At 34.1% G+C, this 22,718-nt stretch overlaps 1 protein-coding gene across 6 annotated transcripts in view; it reads right to left on the bottom strand.

Annotated features, from left to right (window-relative positions):
* KIAA0586 (KIAA0586 ortholog) overlaps positions 1–22,575 on the bottom strand; it is a 94,053-nt gene extending 71,478 nt beyond the window's left edge. Inside the window, exons 1-13 of one of the 6 annotated variants that reach the window (XM_014560143.2) lie at positions 22,434–22,570; positions 21,713–22,003; positions 20,763–20,833; positions 17,871–17,940; positions 16,869–16,938; positions 11,738–11,912; positions 10,792–11,013; positions 8,652–8,805; positions 6,659–6,826; positions 5,534–5,657; positions 1,338–1,470; positions 505–722; positions 13–85 (exon numbers count right to left, since the gene is read on the bottom strand). In XM_014560143.2, coding sequence (XP_014415629.2) covers positions 13–85; positions 505–722; positions 1,338–1,470; positions 5,534–5,657; positions 6,659–6,826; positions 8,652–8,805; positions 10,792–11,013; positions 11,738–11,912; positions 16,869–16,938; positions 17,871–17,940; positions 20,763–20,833; positions 21,713–21,968 — 1,734 coding nt within the window. In that variant the 5' untranslated portion in view covers positions 21,969–22,003; positions 22,434–22,570. Of the gene's footprint in view, positions 1–12; positions 86–504; positions 723–1,337; positions 1,471–5,533; positions 5,658–6,658; positions 6,827–8,651; positions 8,806–10,791; positions 11,014–11,737; positions 11,913–15,329; positions 15,382–16,868; positions 16,939–17,870; positions 17,941–20,762; positions 20,834–21,712 lie in introns of those variants that run through there. The other 5 variants (XM_032482112.1, XM_032482114.1, XM_032482110.1 and 2 more) reach the window with 5 other exon arrangements.
* Between the last annotated feature and the right edge of the window lie 143 nt (positions 22,576–22,718).

Below are 22,718 nucleotides of genomic sequence, written 5' to 3'. Positions count from 1 at the left end.
TCCAATACTTACTTGAATTTCTGCAGAAATAGTTTTAATCCACTCATCCACCGTCTTTCTGATCCGAATCTTCTCTGACATCTCTCTATTAAAAAAAAAACCATTTTCTCAAGTTAACATTTAATGTCCTGAGAACAGAACCTGGATCAGATCTCTCATTCCATTTTGAATCTATTGCCCAATATCCTTCATCTGAAAAGGAAAAACCAATGATACTAGTTTCATCAAACGTTTGAAGGATACTTGAAAAGCACATGTAGATTCCAGAAAATATGTACCAAAGAGAGAAAAAAAGCTAAAGGGAAAATTTACTGTGAAAAATAGCAACATGTATATACCCCAATTCCAACTTTATAATAAGTCCACATCACCAAAGGCAATGAAGAACCTTTTCTAAACATTAAAACACATTAAGCAAAATGAGGTGCTTAGAAAAAAAAATAAAGAAAGCCTCTACACCAGCAGTTTCATAAATGACCTTGGGATGCCAACATCCTGTCCTACCTGTTGGTAGACAGGGCGTTGATAATTGAATACATGGCATCTCCATCCTTTGCACGAATAATAGCTTCCAGGTTTTCTTCAAGCACTTTTTTACTGTTTTGTACTCCTCTCAAAATCTTCTCAGCATCTTTCAGTACAGATCTCATATTGGTTGTCTGAAGCTTAATGGAATTCTGTGGAAGATCAGCAAGCCCCGACATAATCAGAGATTCTTTTGGCTTAAAAGAGAAAAAGGAAAAATGTTACTGTGTAAAACTCACATTAATTAGTTTAATCTAAACAAGAGATATTACTGTAGTTGGGGGCATACTATATGTCAATATAAGGAATCAAGTTGTTACAACTGAAGAGCTATAAAAGAACACTTGGCAATTAAAGTCTCTTTCCATTTAGAAGTACTAATGTGAATGTTCAGTGAAATGGGCTGGGAAGTCCACAGCACTGGTAGGCAGTCCAGCAGTCAATAAAAACTGTATCTGGTGAAGAAAGCTAAAACAAAATAAGAACAATTTGGTTCCAGGGAGGCGTGGCAGACAATGTAGACTGAATAAACAAGGGCCATTCACAGCTCTCCTTCCCCGTTACTTCCTCTCCAGCTTCTGCTGGAGAGCTAGAGGTAGGCCACATGGCTCGGTTTTAGCCAAGAAGCATTAAGAAGAAATCCCTTGAGGGCTTTAGGAAAGCTCTATACGGAGAACAGCCGGGGCTGACATGTCTTCTTCAGTTTGTCTTCCTTCACCCTTCCTCTTGCTTTCCGTCTTGATTACTTTTTAATTTCTTCATCATTTCTATCTTTACTAATCATTAATTTTAATATCTTGCTCCCACTTTACCTGGAGTATGCCATTTGTTTCCTTCCTCTTTTGGCCAAGATCATGAAGAATGTCATCAGACTTCTGCACAGTCAGTTCAGCTGTTCCTAGCTCTTCATATGAAGGAAATCTTTGAGTGGATAGATTGTCAATGCTGTAAACATTTTAAAAATTAAGTTTTTTAAATTGTCAAAAATTCAGCAAACATTTGATTATATAAATCTTTGATATATTCTTAGTTATATGATTTCTAAACGATGTCTCATCAAAATTGTACAAGAGAATTAATCAATTATATAATTAAACATATGAAACATAGGCAATCACAAGAGCCAAAATTAATCTGACCAGATTGGTTTAGGCTTAGTAGGAAAAGAGCAGAAAAAGGTTTTTCTTTGAAGAAGCTAACATGCAGAAGCACTTCCAGAAGGATGGAGTAAAAACTTCTAAAAATCCACTCCTGTATAACAACAAAGAGAATACAAGGAAAAACAGTCAAATCAGCTTTTCAGAACTCTGGAAATTAAACAAAGCTTACAATAACCCGAGGAACATTTAATCAAGAAAATGGCTGGCAAGAACAGCAAGCTTTATGGCATTTTTAACTTGCTCTATTCCCAGAGCCCCTTCTTCAACTCTGTTGTAGCTGTGAAAATCAACAGCCTCACAACCACTAAAATGGGCAGAAAGAGTCTGAAGCACCCCAAAAAGTCCCCTTCACAGGGTTTCTTTTTAGAACTGACTCTGAGGTACCTCAGTGAGAAATCCCATCCCCAGGTCATTTTTCAAAAACAATGGCAATTATTTAACATCTTAGCTGCCTGAGGTGGTGATACAGTTGATGCAAATAAGAGGGCAGCCAATAAACTAAAAATCTGGAGAATGAGATGTCCATGTGGAGCTCTGAAAAGCTCCACCACATTAAGGGGATCTAGAAGGTCATGTGCATGTACAAGGCTATGTAAGCGTCTAAGAAGCACCTAATCTTTCCCATGTGGCTGACCCTGGGCTCTGTGCAAGTAGGAAGTTGAGGTTAAGATAGACTTACTAACTGCTGGAGCACTGAAGGTGTGCTCCAGCGTTTACACACAAACACACAGTCCCTTGGCAAAGAGAGGGAGACTTACTCATTCAACGTAGTTAAGGAAATCTCCTTCCAATCATTAGCAGACTTAACTAACCAAGCAGAGACTTGCTGCACATGGCATGACAAAGAATACAGATTACAGAATTATTCCAGAAAAACCACTAAACAAATGGTAATAACAAGAACAACAACAAACAGCAACCAACAAACCCAAGGGCGGGTGAGGGGGGAAAGGTTGGAAAAAATCTGATTTCCAGAATTGGCACAATTTATTATTTAAAATGTCCAATTTTCTAGAGCTACCATATAATCCAGTAATCACACTCCTAGGCATATATCTGGAAAAGATGAAAACTCTAATTCAAAAAGATATATGCACCCCAATGTTCATAGCAGCACTACTTACAATAGCCAAGACATGGAAGCAACCTAAGTGTCCATCGACAGATGATAAAGAAGATGTGAGATATATCTATATATATATGTACACACACACACACACACACATATATACACATACACACACAATGGAATATTACTCAGCCATAAAAATGAATGAAATAATGTTACATGCAGCAACATGGACGAACCTAGAGAATATCATACTAAGTGAAGTAAGTCATACAGAAAAAGACATCTCATATGATATCACTTATATGTGGAATCTAAAAATAATACAAATTGAATTTATTTACAAAACAGACTTAGACATAGAAAACAAACTTATGGTTACCAAAGGGGAAAAGGGATGGGGGATAAATTAGGAGTATGGGATAAACAGATAAACACTACTATATATGAAATAGATAAGCAATAAGAATTTACTATGTAGCACAGGGAACTATATTCAATATCTTATAATAGCCTATAATGGAAAATAATCTGAAAATATATATATATATAACTGAATCACTTTGCTGTACGTATGAAACTAACACAATATTGTAAATCAACTATACTTCAATTTAAAACTAAATTAATTAAATAAAATGTTCAATTTTCAAAAAAAAGTGATGAGACACACAAAGAAATAGGAAAGTACAATTCAGACATAGGAAAATGCATAGTCAATAGAAACTGTCCCTGAGGAACCCCAAATATTGAACTTACTAGACAAAGATTATAAATTAGCTATTACAATTAAAGGCAAGTATAAGAATAAAGTCTCATAAAATAGAGAATATCAAAAAAGATAAAAACTACTTTAAAAAATAGAAATTCTGGAGTTGAAAATATAGTAACTGAAATGTAAAATTCACTAGAGGGGCTAAGCAGCATATTCAGATTGACAGAAGAAAGAATCAGCAAGTTTAAAGATAGATTAATTGAGATTATCCAGTTTAAGGAACAGAGAGAAAACAGAAAGACAAAAATTAAGAGCCTCAGAGACCTGTGGGACACCACTAAACATATCAACATACAACATAGCCCTAGGAGAAAAGAGAAAGGTCACGTGCACTATTTAACTATGTAAAGAAATAATGGCCAAAAAAGTCCCCAATTTAATGAATATTAATCCACATACCCAAGAAGCTCAACAAACTTTAAACTCAAAGAGATCCACAGACACAACACAGTCAAACTGTCAAAAGCCTAAGACAAAGGGAGAATCTTGAAAACAGCAAGAGAAAAATAACTCATCATATACAAAGTTTCCCCAGTAAGATTAACAGCTTACTTTTCATCAGAAACCATTGAGTCCAGAAGGCAGTGAGATGACATATTCAAAGTACTAAAAGACGAAGAGAGGGGAGAATATAGCTCAAGTGGTAGAGCACATGCTTGACGTGCATGAGGTCCAAGGTTCAATCCCCACCAACCCCTCCAAGTAGAAATAAATGGATAAACCCAATTACCACCCCATCGTAAAAAAAAAGAAAAAGAAAAAGAATGTCAACCAAAAATTCTACCTCCAGTGAACCATCCTTTAAAAGTAGAAATTAAGACATTACCAGCTAAACAAAACCGAGTGAATTCATCACTAGCAGACCTGCTCTACAGGAAATACTAAAAAGAATTCCTCAGGGTGAAATAAAAGGACACTAGACACTAATTCGAATCCATGTGAAAAAATAAAGAATACTGGTAAAGGTTAGCTATATAGGTAAAATAAATCAGTATTAAATGCATTTTTGCTTATAACTCTTTTCTGGTACTATCTGATTTAAAAGATAACTGCATGAAGCAATAATTATCAAGCTGTATAGACAAGCTTATAATTTATAAAGATGTAATTTGTATGACAATAATAACAGAAAGAAAGGAGGAGGGAATCGAACTATATTGGATCAAACTTTTTGAATCCTGTAGATATTAAATTAGTACTAATACTAACTAGACTGTTTTAAATTAAGGTATTAATCGTTGATTCCTAAGGCAATCGTTGAGAAAATAACTCAAAAAATATAGTAAAAGAAGCAATAAGGGAAATAAAATACTATACTGGAATATAATTTAATAAAAAAAAAAGGCACTGTGGAGAAATAGTGAAATAAAAAAAAGACCTAAGACATATATAAAACATATAGCAACATGACAGACAAAAATCCCACTTTATCATATAATTCATTAAATGTAATGGAGTAAAATTATACAATGTCTCCATATGAAATTATTCAAACTATGGTTTAGTTTTCACAATTGTAGTTCTCCTGACATTCAGGAGAAAAAAAATTATCATGGCCTACACCTACTTGATTTTTAAAAAACTTTTTATAATGTAAAATTTCAAACATACACAAAAGTAGAAAGAATAGTATAACGACCTCCACATACTGTATTTAACTACAACAATCATTAACTTGTGGCTATCTTCATTTTAACTATATTTCTAACCCAGTTTCCCTTGCCCTGCAATTTATTATCATTGAAGAAAATCCCAGATCTCATTTCATCAAAAATGAATGATCTGTATTCAACAGAAATTAATCATCTATATTTTAAGAAAATTATATATATTCATTTCATAACTATATTATAAAAAAGAAGCTATATAAGCAGCAGGAAATAACTAAATCTAAGATAATTTTTTAAAGTAATGCAATAAATTTATTAAAATTCCTAAAGAAATTTTAGAAATATGAACAAAGCTCTTTTCAATTTAGCTTTTAAACTAATTTCTTGTTTTTACCTTTCTTTCTTCTCAGGATTCCACCCTATTTTTGATCTAGTTAGTGAGACTTTGTCTGAAGATTCACTTATTCTTGTCAATGAATCGTGGTTATTCAAAATTTGTTCCAACAGCCTTACATTTCCTACAAGAGAAGAAACACAGTATCATTTTTCAAGTACTAATTCATTTATCTTTTATACAATATCTCACACATATTTGTACTAAATTAGTCTCTTACAGTGATGATCTACTCAGTTCACTCTACAATGTAGACTATAAATATATTCATCAAATAAAACTAAGTATTTATAACTCATAAAATGATACTGATAAAAGTTTAGGCCTGAATTTATTTTCACCACAGAAAAAAGGAATTGAATGAAGTATCATTATTACAAAGCACAGTAAACTGAACTAATTTTATAAATAGTAAAAGGGATATTGAACTGTTTCTTCACAGCAACTACTGGTTGAATATTCCCTTTGGCCTCATCTTCAATGAGAATACATAACTTTTTTTTTTTTTGGTGAAGTTGGTCTGTTTAAGGTTTTCATTATCTTTTAAATACCTTAAGACTCTAAATGTGTCCAAGACAAGTGTTGAAAGCATGTAAATGATCTAAAAATAAAAGCTTATATTTAACTTTTAACTTATTTTTTCACTTACTTTTATAGAAGGGCTATTATTTCAAGAGTCTGTAACAAATTATAATTTTCTGTCATGTATAAAGTTTATTAGCACTTTCTCCAATACATACATGATAAAAATGTTAAATTTCTGAGTTTTGTTATTGAAATTCACACTTTAAAATAATGTAAATAACCATGATGATCAGCCTTACCTTCAGCAAAACATTATTTTTTTATTTATTAATAACAAAATTTGTTCATTAAAGGTTTAAGTAATAACCTATAGAAGATAGTCAGAATAGTTATAAAGGTGTATTTCCAACTCCTTCTACAACGAATCTAAATAAGTTTGATTTGACCACTTTAACACTTAAAAAAGCATTAAAAATAGAGATCCCACATTAGTTACTACAAAGCATATTAGAGAATTATAAATCAGGAGTGCAGAAATCTGGTCCTAATTTGAACAGGTCTAATAAAAGTAGTGGGTGCTAATTATCACTGCTTTATTACCTGTATGATGTGACATCTCCATATTTTCTTTTTCTTCCATAGGATTCTCCCTCTTTGATATTTTATCATCCTTTGAAACAGGTATAGGAGCAAACCTGCGAGGTGCTGGTGTCTCCAAAGGAGATTTCTGTTTATCAAAATCCAGATCTTCAACCTCTCTTGAAGGTGCTTTAATAGAAAATAAAGAAAATTATAAATTTAACTTGCTTTTTAAAAAAATTTTAAATTGCAGTGTTACTCTTACCCATATTTTAAAAATAAAACCAAAATTATATAGCATACACAAGTTATTAACAAATATATACAAATAACTTTATCCTCACTAAAAATAAAAAAAATACAGACTATAAACACTTTCACTTATAACTAAAAAATAAGAAAAAATATGACAATATTCAGTGCTGAGTTGTTGTGAAAATGGCAGAGCCAGACACTGCTCATGGCAATGAAAACTGATAAGGCCATCTGGCACTAAGTACAGCAAGTATCAACATTTTTATATACTTTGATAATAATCTTACTCTCAGGAATTTACCTTAAGAAAATAACTTAAAAGAAAAAACATTCAATATATGATGATTTTCACTATAGTATTATTTATAAAGAAAAACCCTAAAAACTGCCTTAATGTCCACCAACAATTTTCAAGCAAATTGTGAAGTAGTTATTGAACATACTACCCTTTAGTCATTAAAAATTAATGTTATGAATATAACTATATAAAACATGGGAAATATTTTTGATGCTAGTAAAAAGCAATACAGAATTATATTTATGCTACAATTATACACACATAAAAATGATGTACACTCAAGAAAAGGCATAGAAAAATAAAAAGTTTGATTTGTTGAGTTTTTAGTTTACTCATTTTTTGTTTTATTCCTGTTACTATCACTAAAATACACAAAGAAATAAATTCAGGATACAACCAATAAAACAGACATCTTTCTCCTTTAAAGCTCAAGTCTTAAAAAAACAAAATTAGGAGCAAGTAATTATCTGGAACTGAGTATGAAACAAATATAGACTTCTATAGAAGGCACATGGCTGTGTCATACTGATTTGCCTAGTAAGTATCACTTAAAGAAAAATAATGAAAATAGAGATCCCACTCTAGTTATTATAAGACATGTTAGAGAACTATAAATTGTGAACACGGAAACCTGAATTCTGATCGTGGCTCTGACATTCTCACTCTCAAGTCAGGTGACCTTGAGCAGGCAGTCATAACCTTTCTGTGCTTCATCTTCATCCCTTTATGACTTAAAAATTGACTCACATTACCTCACAACAGTTTTTTAAGGCCCACTCATCTGTTGCAAAAAGCACTTTATAAGCATAAGGAATCATTAATATGTCTGTAATACAACAATGTTCTAACAAATCAAATGTCAGGAAACCATACTACATGGACTGATATATCATTAAAGGGATAGGCCTTTAATTTTCCTTAGTTCATTATTTAAATATCAATAATTTGGAGATACATTTTTTCATGTACTTTAAATTCCAAAGATATAATACAAGTAAGCTATGTTTTCCTTTGCTATTATAAAGAGATTTAAAAAATTCCATTAAAATAGATTTGCATTACTAACTCTCTGAAAACATTTAGAAATAGTTTATAATTGTACTTAGGTGGTTTTTCTCCTGACAGAATGAAGAAAAATAGTAAATATGCAGTTTGTCAGAAAATTGGAGAACTGATGACAAGGATTTTTGATGTTAGACAAGAAAAATTTTTCTAAATTTATGCATCAGTGCTTCTGAAAAAGGTTATTAATTAAAACCATAAACTAGGACATAATTCATAACGTGACTGAACAAGTTTCAAAATGACCTAAAAATTATCTGACCTAAAAAAAGAACTAGCTTTATAAAAACAAAGACTTAGTCTCCTACAATCTAGTCAGAAAGTTTACAGCTTATTTACTGCAAAGAACATTCATTCATAGCTGGCATTTTTCATTCACAGAGAACTACAAATTTTTACCTTGTTTGGAAGCAAAAGTGTTCTGTGAAGATAGACAACTGCCACCAAAATCCAGATGGTCTGGTTTTACAGAATACTTTTCCACTGCTCTAGAAGGAGGTAGTGTAACAGGCTGAAATCTACTAGTCTTGAGTGCAGCACCAATGAAATGAGTCTAGAAAAATGTAAAAAGACTTTATTAATTTCAAATATCATTTGGAAGAGTGAGATGACAAAATACATTCACATTTATTACAGGACTTGAAAACAATCTATTAGATTCAATAAACAATGAAAATGCATATGTTACATGTTAACTATCCACTGTAGCAGCAATGGCACTGGAAGGATATAGTATCACAAAGACCAGGGTTAAGCCTGGCTTTGGGGTGTGACCTTGGTCATTTAATTTAACCATTATAAATCTCGTTTCCTCTTTTTCATCTCAGAGACAGCTCAGGGTCAGGGAAGCAAGCTGTGAGAGGACCAGGAGGAAGGGGCTCTCAGCCTAGACCTCTACTGCAAAAAAAGAATTTAAAACTAAAACATCTCATCTTTTATATCCTGGATGGTAAGATTTCATTTGAACTGTGGTTTAAAAACCATTGATAGTAAGCATTCAAATAAAATAGAAGCCAGGCTTAGTGACAACAGTTTCTAGCACTACTAATTAAAATATCTGAAATGTATAAATACCTAATAAAACTGATTTCAAGAGAGAGTTTATGCCAGGCAAAGAAAAACCTAAAAAGATTTATAGTTTTACAAAATCCTTAAAAGTGTGTCAGAATCTCTCTATATAAAACAGATGGACAGGCTCAACAAATTTCATTTCATTGTACTGAACTACAAATACACCTAGTATGTCACTGAAACATCACTTTTCTCTGTAATTATAAGCTTTATAAACAAGATGCCTGCATTAGCAAAGATTCCATTCTTCCAAATCAGAAAGTTAATAAATTATGGGTTTAGTTATGGAAGGAAGGATGAATGGCAGCCAAGCACTTAGGACCACTTTAAGAAATCAATGTGCTTTTCAAGTGTGTCATTTTATTTTATCCTGAACAAAAAAATAAAATATTTCCTAGGTAAAGAACTCAAGACTCAGAGAAGTAAAGTTATTTGTAGGATGTGGACCCACTCAGTGGCTCTGACAGACCCACTCCTTGCCTCTCACCAGATAACATGCTGCACGTTCAATTTCAGCCATGTATTGAGTACTTACTAAAATTTTATTTTATATGCCCATAATCATTCCAATAAAAATACTATCTTAACCACACGAAAAGTTCAAGACAAGTCTTATAAAGAAGTCTTGAAAAAATATAGGTCATTAGTGTTCACTTTGTGATAACATTTTGAACTATAATAAATTTATTTTTGTATCTTCTTCTGAATATTGTATTTTAATTTTTAATCATTTTTAAAATTGCATATTAACTAGAAAAAAGTTAAATCAATGTACTTACAATGCTGGTCATTAACACATTTAAAAAAAGTACATGAGTACCTGAGTGCTGAGTGTCCCAGGACTTGGGGGGAATCCTGCATGATACCACTACACCAGCGGCGCTGACAGTGTCCCAGGACTTGGAAGTTCCAAAATAAGTAAGAAACTATACCACCACCTCCTTATGAGGCTAACTCTTCTTTTTTATACTAGCCCAAAGCCTCATATTTAAAAGGCACTAAAAATATGCATTCTTTTTAATTAATTAAATGGAGAAGCAAATATGTATGTATACCAGGTGGTTCTCATCTAAGAGAGCTTTTAAGGACTCCCAGGACTCATCTCAGACCTGCTGTCTCAGAATCTCTGGGAGGTACAGGCATGTGTATGTATAAAGCTCTCCAGTAATTCTGATGCTCATTCCTAAACTAAGAACCACTAATGTAAACAAATAACTGCAATGCGAGATAAACCTTTAAAAATGGTAACCACAAAAGAAGGATAATCTAATTATAAGAAGAGGTCTCACAGAACATCTGAATTAGAACGTGCAGAGTTCTCCACACAGAGAATGATGAGCAAGAAAATCATTATTTAAGAACTAAAATGGTTACAATCTAATAAGCTATCACAATAATCAATAAATGTTAGTTTAGAGATACAAGTGATAAAAGGTCATGGGACATGTTCTCGCTTTATTACAGATACCTGAATATCTATTTGTTGCTGCTGTAATTTTTCAAGATGCTTAATATGCTGCTCCATAAACACATTCATTTGCTTTTCATGCTCATGACAATGTAGTTTCTCATGTTTATTCTGAATGCTTGTCTGCTGCTCTGTAACACGTTGTAGTTGTTTATCTGTCTCCTGTAACTTATTGAGTAATTCTGTAACAGAATTGACTTTTGCCTCCAAATCACTCTGCACCTAAAACAATAAAAATATCCAAAGATATCAAAAATACAGTTACTAGAAAACTTACTTTAAGCAACTGTTATTGAGAAATTATCAAACCAGAGCTTTTATCCTCTAAATTTCTCATGATTTTATGCCTTTATTTTTAAAACCATAGAATAAAAGGCAGAGGATAGCTGTCCTTAAATAGATCTTTTCTCTCATTTAAAAAAAAGCCAAATTTGTCACACAGAATTTGTATCTCTTAAATGGAAATTAAACACTTAATGGAAATTAAAAAGAAGGAAATAGCAAAACAAAGTAGCTTTCCATACTTCACTTATTAAGACTGAGTGACGACAGAAGTCTTGGCTCTGCCACCTATTAGCTCTAAGACCTTACGCCAACTCTGACCTCTTTCTCGATTCTCCCATTTACAAACTGAAGACTTTGGCATCGATCATGTCTCTGGTCTCTTCTAGCTCTAAAATAAGGATGACCGATCACCCCAGGTGCCAGGACCAAAGGGTTCCTAAGATGAGATACTTTTGGTGCTAAAACTGAGAAAATCCAGGATTTCCTAGCACTAACACAGGGATGAGGGAGAAGTCTCACAACTCCTGAGAAATGATGCACAACCACAGAGAGCAATGAGAATGTCCTCAGGCTATGGCTGGACACAATTTCAGAGTCAGTTTCTAATAAATATCTTTACATTTTACCAAGCAGTTACGACTACCTGGGAAGAAATACATACTTTTATCAGTGGAGCTGCAGTTGCAATGGCGGCGGCAGTAGCTGCAGCCACAGTTGTAGCCGAGTCTATTCCACTGGGGGAAGTTCTAGTCTCCTGAATGACAGCATCCTTTTCTGTGCCAGCATCTTCTAAAAGCTGTACCTTTACTTCCTTAAAAACAGGCATGCTTTGGGCTCTGTAATTAAAAAGGAGTAACAATCTATTCAGTAAGCTACATTGAACCATTACAAGAACTATCTACAAGTGGTAATCTGCTGAAGGTGAGCTTTCTCCATTTAAAAAAAAATTAAATCCCTGTTTTTCGCTGTCAGCATCTCATCAGTCATTTGGTTAACAAAGTCACTAAACACTAAAGAAATAAAAAAGATAATTCCCCAAAGACAATGACATATCAGAAAGTAAGGCTGACACATATGCCAAAGACATGGGCACAATTACAGTGATTTATAGTCAAGAATCCCAAATTTAAAACATGTAGAAAAAGCTCTAAGAATTTAGGTATCAAGTTTTACTCCCAAAGGATGACAACTCAAGAGGGAACTGCTGTTAACACTGATGAAAATAATTTTCTTAATTCTACCTCATTTAGATTTAATAAATGTCACCTAGTTTATTAAAATGGGCACAGAACACACTACTGAGCAGTCAGGATTAAAAATGAGTCCAGCAAATAGATACTATCACAATAAGACATTCAACTAAACCCCTAAAAAAAGGGGCGGGGGTACTGGTCAACTTTGTTCTGTATTTGGCCTAAAAGAAAACAATGAAACACTGACAAACATGAACAGCCCCTAGGTAAGACTAAGTAAAATCAGCCGGTGTGAGCTCCATCTCTGGCTGCTGAATGGTGGTTCCACCCTTTGATTTTTAAAGAAGGCCCAGAGCTCTTAAACTCATTCCTCTTTGATATTGCCTCATTTCTATTAAGAGCAACATTTTTCCTTCATTCTCAAAATTTTGAAGTTACCTTCTTACTTACTTATCTTACCTTCTCACACCCAACCGAGTCATCAAGTTTTGTCAATTACTTCATCACAATTGCAGGAACAGTGTCACAGAATTAAAGAGGCAGGGGAACCCAATAGGCTATCTTTCTTAACTTCTAATTTTCCAGATGAAGCAACTGTCACACACAGAGGTAATGGATTTACTCGATCAAAGTCACAGAACTAGTAACTAGCAGAGGCAGGGCCAACTCCTAGAGACCTTCCCATGACACCAAGCTTTCTCTCTCAAGAGAGCACTTCTCCCTTCGTGCTTCTTCCGCTCCAGTACAAAACTTCATCGTCTCTTGCCAACTATTTCATTCTTCCACTTTCTACTTCTTAAAAACTTCCCACACACATTTTTCCACCATTCAAAAGTCTAAAAGCATTCCTTAAAGACACCTGAATAGGCTAATTTCTTCTCTTTGGCCCTCCACACGCTCCATCCTCTGGCTGTGCCCTAAGTTCCTAAGTACACTGTACTTTCTGTTCCCTCAGAAAACAACTCTCCCAAGTCACACTGCTCTCAGACTACGCTGCACCACTCCCACAGCTTTTTCTCACTCTGTCTCTCAGCCTTCTTCACCCAGCTAACCCTACCCTTCTCCTTAAGATCCAACACAAGCTTTACCTTTTTCAATAAGCTTGTTCTTACAACACTCCCTCTTGATCTCTCCCTTCATTAATTCCTTTTGCATTTCCTGCCTACACCACACAATTGAGGCTTGATAGTCAGCCATCCCATGGTTTAAACATCTGTACAGAACAGTTTAATGATGTACTGAATGTCTCCTCTCACAGTTCTGCCACACATTCCTCAATATATGTACATATTCTCTCCCCAACAAGCTCTAAGCAACCTGGGAGGGGGTTAGGAAGGGGACACGATTTCTTTTATACCAAATAGCAACTATGAAAGAGAACACAGTAGGTACTCTATATATATATAAATGACTGACTGGTGTACTAAGAAAATACAATTCAGATAATCCATATCTTTTAGAATTCCTGTCTGAAGCCTGAATGGGACTTACCCTCTAAGCTCTCAATTCTACATTAATACATAAAATTAACCAACAAGAAAAATAACATTATAAGGCTAGAGACCAACTTCATTATAGGCTTTAAATTTTTATTTCCAATTATCAAATTAATAAATGCTCAAAGTAGCACATGTAAAGAGCTTCTAAGTGTAAAGAGCTAGAAAAATGCACCTAACTCTCCCGTTCAGAAGAAACTATTTCCTTCTAGTCTTTTTCTGGAACTTTTTCCTTTATTCCTCAATCCTCTGAATCGGGCATCTACCCCAGTACTATAGCAAAACTGTTCTCACCAAGACCAAGAGTCCTTGCTCAATTCAATGGACATTTTTCAGTCCTTATCTTTCTTTACCTCTAAGCAGCTATCAAACTTTGAACCTCATTTCCCTTGGGTTTGTTAATACCATACTGTCTGATGTCTCTGGATAAACCTCCTAAGTAGCATTTAGAAGCCAGACTGCTTTCTCTGCACATCTCTTAAAGGTCTGGTTTCCTCAGAACCCTACCTCATGACATCTGTCTTTTCACTCTTACTTACACTCTCACTGTATCACCTCACCCATTTCCAGGGCTTAGACTACCACCTACACCTGATGCCTTCTACATCTGGATTTCTAGCGTTTTAACCCCCCTTTGTGAATTTGACCTTTACTTTCAGTTTCCTATTCGGTATTTTTTACCTGGATTTCTCATAGGTACCTCAAACCCCTGCCCATGCTCAAAATGAGATTCATTTCCCCCAAGAATTCCCTCTCTCAATGAATACTACTACTCATTATGCATCTATACAAGCCAAAAATCTACAATTCATCCTTAGCTCTTTCCTCACTCTCACATCTAATCATTAATTCCTGTCAATCTCCAAATCACCTTCCAAGTCTGCCTACTTCTCTCCAACGCAGCATGATTCTGACCCTCATTCCACCACTCCCTAGTGTATTCAGGGCCAATCTAATTCATCTCTCAAAAAAATTCCTGAAAAATTTATAGCCAGTTGGTTTCATGGACTCCAGTCCTCTTTTTTTTTTTTATATCTACTTGTGTGAGCCTTTTAAGAAATATGTATCATACTTTTACAACTTTTAAATGATTTGCCATTTCCCTTAAAGTCCAAACTTCTTTAAAGTAGTTAATAACCTAGCCCCTTGCTCACCTCTCCAGCCACATGTAGGAACATTCTACCCTTGTTCTAGATACTCTGGGCAGATTCTTCGTTCCTAAAAGGCTCCAGTCTGTTACCTTTTATTACAACTTTACAGCATATTATAATATCAAATTGGGCAAATTTTCCATCATTCTGCTTTTGTTTTTCCAAAATTAGCTATACTCAACCATATGTAGTCTTAAAAGTACATATATATATTCCCAGCTGTGTGTCCTTCCACATAAATTTTAGAATCACTTTGCCAGATTCTATCTACCATTCTCAAAAAAAAAAAAAAAATCAAGTGACACTGACTACAGTAAAATCTGTATCTTGAGACATAATCAGACTTTCTTTTAATAACTTGAGAGTCATTTTCATAGTTCTGATTCAATTATTATTCTCTACATTGCAATTACCTTCTCAGAAGGCCCTTATAGTTGTTTTGCTTTTTAATTCTTTTCATTCATCCTGAAACGGGAAGAGTTCTACAGTCAACGAGTAAGAAGGGTAGTGTTCACAGTTACCTCTCCACTTCTTTATGAACAACCTCACCCTCTCCAGTCTGAGAGTTCTGAGAAGTTTGAGAGATTTCAGTTCAGAGAGTTCTGACTTGAAGGCAAGCTGATAATGTCCCTGTTGTGGCTGCAAGCAGCCACTTCTACTGGGGGTTAGCTGGTTGGAAGTGGTAATCACTTTCTGTCCAAATGAGTCAGATGTAATCTGCAATTTTTAGTTCAAGTATAGAATTTGAGAAACTGCACCACACTTCATGTCCATACTTCTGCCTTTTCTTATATATTTATAAACCCCAGGATACAATTTACCACCCAGATTCCCCTTCTAACCACCATATCACATGTTGGGAATTGTAGGCTGATCAAATGTAGAAAGGAAAAACATGATTATGTCAAACAACCAGTTGTGAAACTGGCTGGCTCAGATCACACTCCTGTGGCTTACAGGCAGTATTCATTTTTGTTAGTCCAGTGTTTCCTAGAGTATAATACATACACCACAGATAACTATAGGTGAAAAAAGAATAAACTTTATTTTAAGAGTTGTATATTTAATTGTATTATTCAAAATATTGACTTTCCATTTTACAAAAGTAATATAAAATTTCCTTTATGAATAAAATGAGAGTTCAATAGTAAGTAAAAATGTTCCTCTTTTCTAAGAGGCTTCCCAGCCCACACTGCTCTGGTTCAGCAGCAGAATACATTTAGGCTAAGAATGTGTATCTCATTCCATCCCCACTAATGAGAAAAAAAAAAAAAAGCCTCCAGCGATGTAGTCTTTCATGTTTATCATGCTGCTATTTCTGAAGTTGGTTTTGTATTTCATTGGTATTTAAGATAAACGTTGGGAGGGAGCATTTAGATAAAGTGGCAGCTGTGGTTTCCCTTCACTTCATCCAGATGCTAAGCCTGTCCCTGTTTCAAATCGTAACCAGAAAAAGTGTAAATGTCCTTTGACAGTATATAGCAAGTATCGTATACCTGGAACTACCTGACCACTGCTGTAAGTAGTATAATGAAGTGACTAGGAGAGCGAGCTCTAAAGACAGACTGCCTGGGTTTGAATCCAGGCTTTGGAAATGGCTTTGGAAAAATCAATTTCTCTGGGCCTCGGGTTCCTCATATATAAAATGGGGGTTCTGTAAAACTGGGATGGTAATGGAATCTATTTCACTGGACTTTGAGAGAATTAAATAAATTAATGCATATAAAGTGCTGAGAACAGTACCTCTTCTATAAGAATTGTTAACAGCCACTGAGTATTTTACACGTGCTCAGCACTATGAAAAATGCTTTATACAGATTAACCACACAATACATATTTCACATATTAAAAAGAAAGTTTTTGCCAGGTCCAGAGTATATATGAAGCTGATTTTACAGAACCATATTGAAACACAAGAAATGGCCCATCTATTTTCTGTAAATGAAACTTACTTTTGCTTTAAAACTGCTCTTAGAGCATCTTTCTGTCCCATGGTGTACTGAGAAATAAATATGTCATTTGCTGCAAAATCAAGACACAAAAATATACTTTAGACACCTGAAAATTCATTAAATTTTGTTAAGCTATTCAAAGAAAAACTTTTTAACTAAAGAAAAATGTTTAGGAATTCAGCAATATGATTTCTCAATTAAAAAAAGGCAAGGAACAAATTAAGTGACTGAGTAATAATAGTCTTAACAGTCCCTATTCTGCAGGAAAAAAATTCTGTAAAAACACCTGGGGTCAAACTGGGGACATTTGTTCAAACTCTTAGATGAAAATAAAACCAACTAATTTTAAAATGTCATGAAATAAATTTTTTCAAAGCATATTTTAAATCTATTCTCTTACCAAAGACTATTCAAAACTTGAATTCAGCATTTGTAAACAGATATCTAATACCAAAACTATTCAACAGATTGGCAATAATAAAATTACCTTTATCATTATAAACTGTTTTCTGGACATTAGAGATTTCCATTAGTAGCTGAATTTGGAAGAAAAAATTAATTTAAAATGAAAATAATAAGAATAAACTATAAGGCTATTTAATGAATATCTAAAAAAAAATCAATGAACATCTAAAAATCTAAAATTCTATCCTAACCAAGGAAGTTCTGACACATTACAACATAGATGAATCATGCAGACATGCTATGTGAAATAAGTCAATCACAAAAGGATGAATACTGTATGATTCCATACAGAGAAGTTATAGTGAAGTTTATAGAGATACAAAGTAGAATGGTGGGAGAAGGGAATGGAGTTAGTATTTGAGAATACAGAGACTCAGTTGAGGAAGATGAAAAGTTCTGGAGATGGATGGTGATGATGGCTGCACAACGTGAATGTATCTAATGCCACAGCACTGTATGCTTAAAAATGGTAAAAATGGTAAATTTTATGTTATGTATATTTTACCACATACAAAAAAATCAAATCTATACTTTTACCTTTTTGTCTGTTGCTCTCCTCCGTTTTATTCAAAGGCAACCTTTGCACTGTAACATCTTTAGAAAAACCCTTTAGGATATGAAAGGAAGAAATGAAATAAACTTTATGATTTACTATTTATCAAGTACCATTTACTAGCTATGTGACTACTGTGTTCCAGGAGGACAGGACTGTGTGTTTTTATATACTTAACTCCCAGCACCAACACAATGCTTATGTAACTTGAAGCCACTCAAAGATTTGTTGAGTGAGTAATGAGCTGTCAGACAAGTGAATGAATGGGTAAATGAACAAGCAAACAACTGTGGCCTTGAAATTCAGACTCAAATCCTGATTTGCTACTTCCAGCAGAGCAACTCATGTAACATTTGGTGGCTATATTTAAATGTGAAAATGTGATTCACTATGAGTGGAATGAAGTATGTAAGGATGCACGGCACAAGATCACAAATTAATCACAGTATTCCTTATCACTGAGCCATATGTGCTCTCAGAAGACTTCTCTATATAACTGACATCTACTAGCAAATACCTTTCTGCTCACATGTATAACCCTAGACTTCATCTCTAAGATACTATTCAGTTCTAAGACACCACAACTTTTCAAATACTAGGTTCATTCTATATTGAGTCACCTTCCTTAAACATACATTTTTCCCTGCTAAATCATTATTTTAAAAAGCATAGCACATAAATACGTAATTCACAAAAGAATAAATACAGGTAACAACATACATGAGAAAAATCTCCCCTTCACTAGTAATAAAAAAAAAATACAAAGTAAAACAATGAGATGTCTTTTTTATCTATCAAAATGGCAAAGATTTTTTTTTTTGCTTAATTATAATGCTCTGTATAAGTAAAGATGAGGGGAAATAATTTCATGAATTCCAGAGAACTTATATTAATACAGTTTTTCTGGAGGCAGTTTAGAAAGATTGCAAAAAATGTGTGCAATCCTTTCTCTAATAATGGTAAATGTAGAAACTAATCTAAGGCCCTGGGATATATACCAGAATGTTCATCTCCTGGCTGTATGTATTATCAAAAATTGGAGGAGGGGGAACCTTAGTGTTAAATGACAGGAATATCAACAAACTATAGTCAATACATACACTGAAATTCTATAAACTTATTAAAAGTTTCTAGGGAAAAAAATGAATGGCATGTAAAGATAATCTTACTACTTAGATATAAAGCAGTATAGTCCTACTTTATAAAATATATATGTACAGAAAAATACTCAAATGTTTACAGTTGTTGATTTTAGTTAATTTCTTTTTTCCTTTTTCCTTTGTATTTTCTACAGTGAAAGTTTTTTTTAAGTTTTTGTTTTCTTTCTGAACATGCATAAGGATTTGCCCCTAATAGGAAAAGGTAGTAGAGAGAAATAGGTATGAACAGGACCAAACACAAATAAGCTTAAAAATGTGAACGTATTAGGCACAGACTCCTTTAGTTTTCTCATTGAATAGCATGGTTTCATTAATACACACTGCAATCTTAGCACTCACTTACGAAATAAAAACATAATGCAAAGAGATTGCAGTTTGCATTCACAGTAAAATGAGCTATGATAATGAGCTATGTTTGCTTTGCAGGCATATTTTATATTAGGGAAAACTACACAAAATAAGCTGTGAGCCCATATTAAATCTAATGAAATCCTGCCTGATAATCTTCCAAAGATCATCTGGGAAATCATTTCGATAATGGAATGCAGATACCATTGATCATTAGATAAGGCCTGCTCAAAAAAGAAACAAAAAACACCAACCCAAAGGCTAGGCATGTATTCAGGGACCAACTGCAGCACAAATCATAAATTTTTTTTGTGCGTTTTTGACAAAGTTCATAAGTAAATAGTTTCAATATTATTCTTGTTTACTTGTTAAACTAACAATACATAAGCCAACATTATAACTAGTGGTCAATGTCTAATCAGACTGCATGACCAGAATATGATATTTACAATAAAATTTTTTCAGCATTATAAATAAAAAATGTTAAGAATTTCATGTTATTATTTCTTAAAGATTCCTCAAAAAAATCAAAGCACCCAAAAGAATTCACAACACTTTGACTTGTGGTTGCCAAGGGGGAGAGGGGTGGGAAGGGACAGACTGGGAGTTCAAAATTTATAGATACTGACAGGCATATGTAGAATAGATGAACAAGATTATACTGTATAGTACAGGGAAATATATACAAGATCTGTGGTAGCTCACAGCGAAAAAAAATGTGACAATGAATATATGTATGTTCATGTATAATTGAAAAATTGTGCTCTACACTGGAATTTGACACAACATTGTAAAATGACTGTACCTCAATAAAAAAAATGTTTAAAAAAAAGAATTCACAACAGTTTGAGTGATATAAAATTCACACCTCACTTTTGTTACAGCTCCTTTACCGTCACCTAACAGTATGTCAAGTCTCTGGTCTAGAATGCCTTTTCCTTAGATGAGCTTCTCTTAATTATAATGTTTCTCTTGCTGGTAATTATCTTACTAATGAGTATTTTTGATCCTATGGAAGGTTTTTTTTTTTGTTTCAAAAGTCTCAAACACTTCAAGCCAAAATCATAGCATATAAAAACATTCCTTTTCTTCTTTTTTATTTTTATTTTTGAGGAGAGCGCGCAATTAGGTTTATTTATTTATTTATTTATTTAAATGGAAATACTGGAAATTGAACCCAGGACTTCATGCATGCTAAACACACACTCTACGATTGACCTATACCCTTCCTTCTTGTAATAACATGTCTTTCGTAAGTGAAATTTAAATAAAAACAAGGCCTATTGCTAATCAAACATAATTTAAAAACACATTAGTGATAACACTTAAAATTTTAACATGATCATAATTAAGAATTCTTTTGCTTACACTTTCAGACACAGTGGGATTTTCTAATGGAGGCTGCTGATAATTTGTAGCAGAAGTTAAGTCTGATGAACCTAACAAAATAAAGGAATCAATTTTAGTGATTTTTCAAATCAGAAATGTTACCTTTAGAAACTCTACAGGCATGATTCAAGAACTATAAACTCTATTAATTCAAGACCTAAATTGGATGCCACTCTTCATGCAAAAATCTTAAAAGGTAACTAAATATTCCTGATGAAGATTTTTACACCGGATATTTTGAAAAATAAGGGGTCAGAACTGATAGTCAAGTGAGCTAAGAATAAAATATTATAAAATAAAATCTTTATACTGGACAAACTATGTGTACAAAAGCCTGATTTAACAGCAGGCCTATGTTATGCTGTACTCCCAAAAAGCAGCATTATAAAAGCTGCTTTTTTGTTTGATTTTTGCACATATATTCATTAATTTGATTATCAGTGAAGTGGGTAGAGCATATGTTATCTTCATTTTCAGGAAGCTCCAGACAGGTTAAGTGAATTGGAACATGGAAACGATCTAGTGGCAGAAGTTGTGATTTTTCTACTATGCCAAACTGGATACCACTATCCAAACAGAAGGTAAAATGCTCTACTGGTGAAAAGTAAGCACACATCACACTGGTTAAGTGTGCCCACCACAGATGTGAACAAGAATAGTGTGCAAAAACCATACAAAGAAAAAACAAAGAAGGAAATGTTTTATTCATTCCATCTACTTAATATTATTCAATGTAGAATGTGCCTGGCCATTTTCCCAGGGAATGGGGTCACTTTTCAAACTCCTGTACAAACTAGACATATCTTATGCTTAGGAATTTAAACATTAAAAAATCCTCTAAATTTTGAAATACAAAAAAAAAAAAAGAAAATAAAGACTAAAGATTTACAGACGTGAAAACTGGTTCAAAACTATTTGGAATCACATACCATGCAACGTTCCATTCAAGTTCTTTCCCGTTCTAACAGAAAGACGTTTATTTGCAGACAACGCTGGAGGAACACAGGACAGCTCATCTTTCAGCAAAGCCAAATTATCTCCCTGATTTGGAGAAACTACCTCACGAAGCCTCCTCGCTGGTATTTTAACCTTTTTTTTCTTTTCCGGGCTAAACTCAGAGCCTTTCATATTATTGGTAACAAAACTAGTCCGACAGTTCTGAATAGTATTTTCTTCTGGGTCCATAAAGCTTCAGAACAAAATTTTCACCGCTTTGAGGACTTTGGGGGTTGGGGAGCGGGGGGGGGGGGGGGGAGGAGTGAGGGAGTATGATAAAGAAAAGGTGAATTTCAAGTGATTTTGAAACATGCAATCATCAACTTTTATATAAAACAATGTCTAAACAGACTAACCACAAAGCTAGACATTTCAATTTGGGATCTAACCCAGGATAAGAGAAGACTAGAACACATTTACCCAACAATCCCACTCACTCTATTAATGCATCGTGCCAATCAATCTGAAAGAGGATAACAAGAGAATGACCGCATAAGCGATAAAAATAGTAGTAACACAGGGCACCCCCACCCCAACCCGAGAGATGGTAGCGTAAAAGCAACCAGATGTGGAGGCGGGGTTAAAATTTGAGAAGAGGGAGTGAAACATGTAAAACTAAAATGCTATTTTTTTTTAAATCACCCGCAAAGGAACCTTAAGAGCTCTCTTCCTCCAGAAGCAACCCTCGGACACCTAAATTTACTCCTCTGCGTCTCCCGGCCGCTCGGCAACGGCGCAGTCACAAGTCTCAGCCGACAACAACTTCAGTTGCCCGCGGGTCAACACCCACTTTCCTTTAAACCCGCCCTTGACACACAACACGCATGCGCACCAGGAAAGTCGTCCAAAACATCCAACCAAAAAGCCAGATTCTCTCCGGTGCTCTTCCATCCCTCTCCGGGTGGAAACGAACTCCCAACGTAAAAGGCTTAACACGGG

The sequence above is a fragment of the Camelus ferus genome, chromosome 6, assembly GCF_009834535.1.
Source record: "Camelus ferus isolate YT-003-E chromosome 6, BCGSAC_Cfer_1.0, whole genome shotgun sequence".
NCBI lineage: Eukaryota > Metazoa > Chordata > Mammalia > Artiodactyla > Camelidae > Camelus > Camelus ferus.
This window is presented reverse-complemented; position numbering and strand designations above follow the sequence as displayed.